This window comes from Lygodium microphyllum, chromosome 4 (assembly GCF_053477565.2).
Source record: "Lygodium microphyllum isolate KBCC chromosome 4, Lygodium_microphyllum_v1.1.10, whole genome shotgun sequence".
NCBI lineage: Eukaryota > Viridiplantae > Streptophyta > Polypodiopsida > Schizaeales > Lygodiaceae > Lygodium > Lygodium microphyllum.
Window position 1 is genome coordinate 124897126 of NC_141138.1, and position 7917 is coordinate 124905042.

The 7917-nt window shown below is 41.1% G+C and overlaps 1 protein-coding gene across 1 annotated transcript; it reads right to left on the bottom strand.

The window, feature by feature from the left end:
- Positions 1-723: 723 nt before the first annotated feature.
- On the bottom strand, positions 724-1882 carry LOC148037584 (uncharacterized). Its single transcript, XM_087677331.1, has 2 exons — positions 1605-1882; positions 724-1507 (listed from the first exon to the last, which is right to left on the bottom strand). Exons 1-2 carry the CDS (start codon positions 1715-1717, stop codon positions 1300-1302), a joined length of 321 nt encoding a protein of 106 aa, XP_087533457.1. The 5' UTR covers positions 1718-1882; the 3' UTR covers positions 724-1299.
- Between the last annotated feature and the right edge of the window lie 6035 nt (positions 1883-7917).

Consider the following 7917-nt stretch of genomic DNA (forward strand, 5'->3'; position numbering starts at 1 on the left):
TCCTAAACACTATCATTTCAATTCCACACGGCCATGAATTGTTTGTACTTCCCAAGACATTAGCAACATGCATCATGATTTTATGGCCACCTCAACAAAATATCCATTGTCTATCCATAGGTTCTAGGCCTTCAAATATGAGGCTATCGAAGTGCTTGCACATGTAAGGTAATCAACCCTAAGGGATACTTAAATCCATGAGTGTTGTTGTATGGCCTAGATCCTTGGAACATCAGTTGGAAATTTTGAATCAATTAACACCTCCATCTCAACTTAGAAGATCTAACATATGTACCCCATGTAAGCTTGAAGAGATGCCCTCTTTAAAAGAGTGGCCATACATTCACGCCAATATATAATGTTACCTACTCATGTATGTATCTAGAGTTAACTAGATTAGCCTCTTTCTAAGAAATTAGCTGGTTTACTCCACGAAGGAAAATCAAAAAACTTGAGAAACCAAACAACATGAAGCATGCACAAGGTGAACTCAAATCTTGGCCATTGAGTATATGCAACATGACTACACCAGAGTTTGCAAGTAAGCTTGCATGATTAGTGGAACAATGCAACCCGCCCCATAAAAAACACTGCAACCTGCCCCATAAAAAACACACAGAGGTGCAACCGAGCACAAAAAAATCCATTTGCTAGCTAAGTGGGGGCTCTAGCAGGGTACAACAAAAACATAGCAAAATTTAATGACATCATGCACCTTTAGTTCTTACAAATTGCAACCAAAGTAAATTGAGGTGTACATACAACCAAAGTAAGGCATAGAGTACCAAATATTGCAACCAAGATTGGGTGCATTACTTAAGGTGTGCCCAGCATTCACAATCCTCTGTCGAGAGAAGCTATTCCAGTTATAAATACAAGTGCAGCTTCCAAAAGGTCTAAGGTACCCATGTGGAGCATAGTTGATGCGTGCCTAATAGACACATTCAATGGTTGATCATCTCATACAAAACTCTAAAATTCCGATTGCTGCCATTGCCCTCACTCACATAATGACAGACGCTACAGACCTAATTGTTGGCACGTTTCTTCGTTTCTATAAATACATGGCCGAAGGGCAAAATCTTTCCATCAATTTTTGATGAAAAATCAACCCTGGATGGTGGCATATACAGATGCTTGCCGGCACCAGAAACTCAACAATTATTCATGTTTTTATTATTACAAGTAACAAGAATGGGAAAAAAATTGTGTGGATCCATCCGAGAAGGCTAAGACCAGTATCCCGAAAACTGCGTTTTCTGCTAGGGTTAGGGTTTCCCCTCCCTCCTCACAGTACGTTCACATGGAAAGCGGGAGAAGCATCCGCCTCTGTCTTCTCTTGGCGAGCTTAGTCTGGCGGACGACCTTCAGGGACGATGGCACGAGCAGGGCCAGGAAGAGGAAGACGCACGAGACGCGGGAGAACGCGAGGTAGAAGGAAGTGATGGCCAGCGCGAGGAGGAGGAGAAAGAGGAGGCCCCAAAGGCTAGCTCTGGCGGCATCGCCCCTGCACAGAAAGAGAGATAAGGGGGGGGTGAAGAAAAACAGGAAACAGAGAGAGAGAGAGAGAGAGAGAGAGAGAGAGAGAGAGAGAGAGAGAGGACCTCGATGAGACGTGTGCTGTGGAGGAGAAGAACGCAAGCGTGGCCCAATTCTGCTGCGATCGGAGCTGGTAGTCCCTCAATTGCTCTGCCAGATTAGATCGACTAATCTTCATGCTCCTTTCTAGTCCTTGTTTCTCTGCTCCTCCTCCTCCTCCTCCTCTTCCGCTTGTGTGTTCAGACTCCAGAGCTTCAGTCTGTTACGGCACACGACATTGTAAGGCTTCCCTCTCTTTCCGTCCCCATGCCCTTTGTCTTACTGCTTTTGTGGGTTTAGATACCTACCGAGTTCTCGCAACATTTGAACATCTTTCTCAAATGGCACATATTACAAATGTTAGATACACATGACTTTATCCAAATAAATAATAATAATAATTAGCTTTCTTTTCCTTTCAAATAATAAATAGCTTACATTGCGTGCTCTTAGACGCTAAAGGATCTTGTATTATAATAATAATAATATATATATATATATATTTACAAAAGTGGGACATTAGCCAATAGAATTTAAAATCCTGGCCAGCTTCCATCTATCCAATTTACCCAAAAATATTAAAAACAAGGCATACCAAGAAGCCATTCGACCTCTAAGAGAAGTGTCTCCTAGTTGATTTCTACTCTTTTCCCTTCCAAAACTCTTTTAGCCCTAGCATCCCATATGATTTACAAAGAAAGGATTCGAACTAGTTGAAAACCATATAGAGCCAGGCCAAAAGCTACATTGCCAATGCCCAAAAAAACAAAATAGAAATGCCTCATGTTTGCTGACATGAATCCCTAGCTTGACTAATACATCATGCCACATTGGGAGAGCATTGCACCCATCCTGAAGGGCATGTTTTAGTGTCTCCTCCTCCCCATAACTACAATGACAATCAACTATGCCTTTCTTCAGCTAAGTTTTGCCTATGATTAGTGCACCCATCACCACTCTCCATGCAAACAACTTGTCTTTGAGTGGGATTTTGAGAGACCAAATGCCTAATATCATGTCCACGAACTGATTTCTTGTGATGTTGGTATGCCACGTTTTGTTGACTCTATCAATCTTCATGGCACAATTCTTCACCGAGACTTTTGGTACTTTCCTGAATATTCTCAATTTGACAAATCTTTATCAATAGGCATTGACAAATTTGCTCTAAATTCCACAATTGTTTTTACAATCCCCAAGTTGGTTTAGTGCATTGGCTTATATGCATCAAACTTAGCAAGTGTAATGCCTCTTCTTTCCACGGTGATGGCTAGTAGTGGTGGCTAGTATGCCCATGACTCTTGTAGATATTGTCTCCACTATTGGGTCGAGCTTGGCATTGATTGTACTTGCCATATCCAAAAGTGATACACAATCATTAATAACCTTCTATAGTCTTGTTCTCACCTTGATAAATTTCAAGGCTTGTGATGTAAGAAACGGGGAATACGGAAATAAAATAATGGAGGAAAATAACTGCTACATTGGTGGGTATATAAGATGTAAGGGACTTGACATTTTTCCTCATGAGATTATAATAACAAGTCTCCTTCATCTTCTCTCCCTCTCTCCAATTTTCATGGCTTCCTTCTTTTTCTATCTTTCTCTCTCTTCTTCTAGTCTTTCTCTCTCCTCGTCACTCTCTTTCTCTCTCTTTTGCTTCTCTTCTCTCTCTTCTGCAATCTTCTCTCTCCTCTTTCTCTCTCCCCAGTCCTCTCCTTGACAATTGGTATCAGAGCCATATCTTGATCCATTTGGCTAAAATTCCATTCAGTTATCCCTTTTCAGTCACACAAATCTAAGAGCCACAGGTACACAGGTATAGACATGACATGGAGTAGCAATGGAGTTATCAAGGATTTTTGGACCATAAGGACTGCAGGTCTAGAGTATTAATGGAGTCTTGGACCAAGTTTGATGGTAGGAAGGCTAAAGTTAGCAACTTGTTGGTCATTTTAGGCCATTTTCTAAAGGTACTTTCATTTAAAAAATAGTGGTAATAGGAGTAGAAGAGGATATAGTTACTGTTACTTTTCAGGGAGAGTCTTTCTCTCTTTCTTTTCAAGTTCCTCTCAAGCTTCCATGAAGGAGATCAACCCATTCTTCCTACATGTGCCACCGTCTGCCAGCAGACATGCTTTGAACCTACAATGCCATCATACGCTTTGTCTCTCCGTGTGCCACCATTTGCAGCAGCAGTCAAACCTCCATTTGATGAGAAGAATCATCCTTCATCTTCGTCATCATCAACAAAAGAAGGAGGAGGAGGAGAACACAAGGAGCTACTTTGCTGGAAGACCTCTCTCCCTCTTTGTGCTTCGAAGAGAAGAAGTTTTAGTCCTCAGCATAACAACAATCGATTGCAACAGCACCTTCGGTCAAAGGAGATTCTTTTGGCGATCATGGAAGGTTCAATCCAGAAGCTCCAGTTCTAAGATGTAGAAATTGAGCCACTTCTGGATTGAGAAGAAATAGCTGGGGTCGGTCTCGTGATTGCGCCTTTCTCTAGAGGGCCTCCCAGCAAAGAAGCTTGCAAGTGAGGTATAAAATGACTAGCACCACTGGCGTTGTCAACAGCCATAGCAAAGCAGGCACAATGAGAGAGAGCTCATCAGTGTTGCTGCTCCACATTTCAATATTCTCTACTTGGAGGAGGAGGAGTTGTCTTCTTCATCGTTATCCTCCAAGGTCCCCAAGACTGAGGTACCATGCAATCCCTTTTGCAATACCCCTTTCAAAGCTTCAGTGCCAGCTTCTGAAATATGGTTCCCATCGAGGCTCAAAAGCTTGAAGCCTACCTTTACAGTCCACAGCTTGCACTACATCACATGCTTCTATCCTCCCTATATCAGTTTCAAATAGGTCAAGCTCCAGAAGCCCTTCATGACCCTTAAAGGAGGGCATCACACACAACTAATACCCATGTATCCTAGAGTTCATTCTCAGACAAGTTGAGTTTTGTTTGTTGATTCTTTAATGCAATACAGTCAGCCAACTTTCTTGTTGACAGAATAGTTAAGTCATTGCCAGCCAGTTCCAAAACTTGAAGGAGTCGTCTTCTTCATCATCTTCTCAATTTTGTTGTAGAAATCAACGGACAACATATCAAAGTTAGGATTCCAGCAAACAAGGAAAAAACATCACCACTACCAACAACCCCACAATACACCCCCTTGGATTCTCCTTCCTCTTGGCACAAGCTCCTTGAGCACTAGGTAAGAAGAGCATGCCGTTGGGCAAATGGCATATTGTTTAAGAGCCACATAAAGTTTTGTTATATGCCATTCTGGAATGAGTTAGGAATGGCTTGGGAATTTCCTCCACTTGAAGATCCTAAGAGCTAGCTCGTATGAAGAAGGCAGTAATCTATTCAAGCCAAAGTCTAAGAAGGAAAACTGTTGTTGACTTGCCTACAACACACTCTCCAGAACTATATTTCTTATTTGTCTTATGAGCATCCTATTGAACTCTAGAGTGGGGTATTTATTGAAACTAGGATAGAAGGAAGTTGTTGCCATTGTAGTCAATGAAGCAATTTTGATGGCTGATCCATCATTGGGAAGAGCCTTTGATGCTTGGAAGGCATTATGGGGTACATTTATGGAAGATCTCCCCTCTATGCCCATCTATGCAAGATGTGAGCTATTGAGAGCTCAATCCTTCCATTCCAATTGAAGAACTTTTCTTTTTCAAGCTCAAAGATTCCTCTCTTAGCTGAGCATTGCAACCATGGGGTTTATTGGAGTATAATGGAGCAACTTGGAGCACTCAAGAAGGGCTGAATCATTGTTTGATTGTCATCTTCGTCAAGCATCATAAGGTAATTGGTCCTTGAACTCTTATTCTCTCAAATTCATCCTCTTGCTGAGCCATAACCAATTGCTTGAGAGAATGCAAGAGCTCAAGTAGGCATTAGGAGATAGATTTGATGCTTGTATGCTATCTAATTCTTCACCCTCATTTCATTGGAATGGGTAAATTTGTGCTAAAACTTATTGAGGATTATTGCTTTTTCTTACCTTAACTAATTGAGTTATTGTTTCTTGATTGAGCCACTTAAATCATTAAAAAATCCACTATATAAGGGTAAGTCAGCAGTAAGTCACTACTTGGTAAGCCCCTACCCTTGATCCCAAGTTTCCATTCCATGCATTTCATGAAAAGGTTCAATTCCTACTTTCAAATGCATCTCATAATGGGTGTTTAATTAATAAATATTTTCCATGTATATTTCGGGTGAGAAAAAGCTCGATGACAGGTGAGGTGGCAAGAAAAAAGAGGGGTGACCCCCCCTTTCCATCAAAGACCATGAAGGGATGCACAACCCGGCCCAATGGGAACTTTGCCCACCTCTTGGTGATCCAAAGCTCGAAGGTTGCTTGCAGGTGCAGGTACCCTCTTGAAGAACTAAGATATTGACTTGGCACTGATGTATGAGATGTATTTGTTGATGTATAAATGTATTCTTGGCTGCAAATGCATGGAAAAATACTAATGAGGATGTAGTTGTAGACATGAGAATACATATGCAGTCAATGGCAGTGAATACAATTCTTGGAATGTATGGGAGATGCCTATGTAAGGGGAATTATGCTAAGAGATGCTTATGACATGCTCATGTCAAAACAGGCCTCCTACAGGTGTAGATAAGGTGCTGGACTGCACAACATAGCAGTACTTTTCCTATTACAAAATTTTCTGTATAAAATCCAAGAGCACATGGTTATGCTCAATTTGAAGAGGGCATCCTTGGATTCCATTTGAAAAAAAAGGCAGGTCAATTGGAGCTTCCTAGCTCAAGTTACAGGAAAAACACTAACATATGGTCTTTCGAGACTGCACCTAACCATGGCAGGGAATAGGGGAAAAACCAAGGCCAATGAAGATGTTGAACAACAAATCAGGGATGCATGAGAACCAAGGACTGAGAACAACCCTGAAATAGATTCTGAGGAGTATCCTCATGACATTGGAAGCCTCAATGCTCTTAATGACACTCTATGCAAGCATGAGACAAGGCATAATCAAAGACATGAGGCTATTTCCAATTTTGGAAAGACAGGAGGCTGTACTTGGGGGCATATCAACAAACATAGAAAATCATGCTAAGATGATGAAGTAAATGCGTCAAATGAGAGCCACCATGGATACATTTAATGTCAATTTCTCTAAGTGGTTGGAGATTCAACTGAAGGGAAAAGAGCAAGAAGATTGATCACATGTACATGCTGAAAGAACCATCTTTCCATCAATTAATGCAAATTCTCAAGGAATTTTAGGAAGAATGGGCATTCCCAATAGTAGCTTTGAGCTTGGTGAGCCTTCTCAAAGGCAAGAGGACCCATTTGGGAATGCATCACGGGAAATTCTTAGCTTCCATCAGACCCGATGCCTTTAGCAAGGTTTCAACAGACTTTTGGTAGGAATCACTCTCATAATAGTACCACTTTTGATACTCAAAATGATCAATTTCAGTTGGGACAGTTTGGACAGGCCACTCCTCATGAACAAGAGCTGAGAGATAAGATTATCTTCTCCAAATTTAATGGCCAATCCTCTTCCCCACAGCTGAATTGGAAGAATGGCTTTCAAAGCTTGCTTGAAGACTACTTTGGTATTTTGCCAAGAAATGATGGCCAAAAGATCCACTTTGCCACGATCCACTTAGAAGGATTTTCTCATACATGGTGGCTGTATATTAAGAGGGAAAATTAGCAAGTTGATACTTGAGATGCATTCAAAGCACTTATGGTTCAAATTTTTGTGTCTCCTGTAGAGAAAGAGGACCCATTTGGGAATGCATCACGGGAAATTCTTAGCTTCCATCAATCCCGATGCCTTTAGCAAGGTTTTAGTAGTCTTTTGGTAGGAATCACTCTCATAATAGTACCACTTTTGATACTCAAAATGATCAATTTCAATTGGAACAGTTTGGACAGGCCACTCCTCATGAACAAGAGCTGAGAGATAAGATTATCTTCTCCAAATTTAATGGCCAATCCTCTTCCCCAGCTGAATTGGAAGAATGGCTTTCAAAGCTTGAAGACTACTTTGATATTTTTCCAAGAAATGATGGCCAAAAGATCCACTTTGCCACGATCCACTTGGAAGGATTTTCTCATACGTGGTGGCTATATATTAAGAGGGAAAATTAGCAAGTTGATACTTGGGATGCATTTAAAGCACTTATGGTTCAAATTTTTGTGTCTCCTGCAGAGAAAGAGAAGCTTGTCCAGTAGTGGTGCACCTTAGAGTAGTGTGGCTTGACAGTTTGGGACTACACAAATCAATTTCTTAATCTCACAATGTATGTTGAGTCCATAAGTGATAATGCGATTC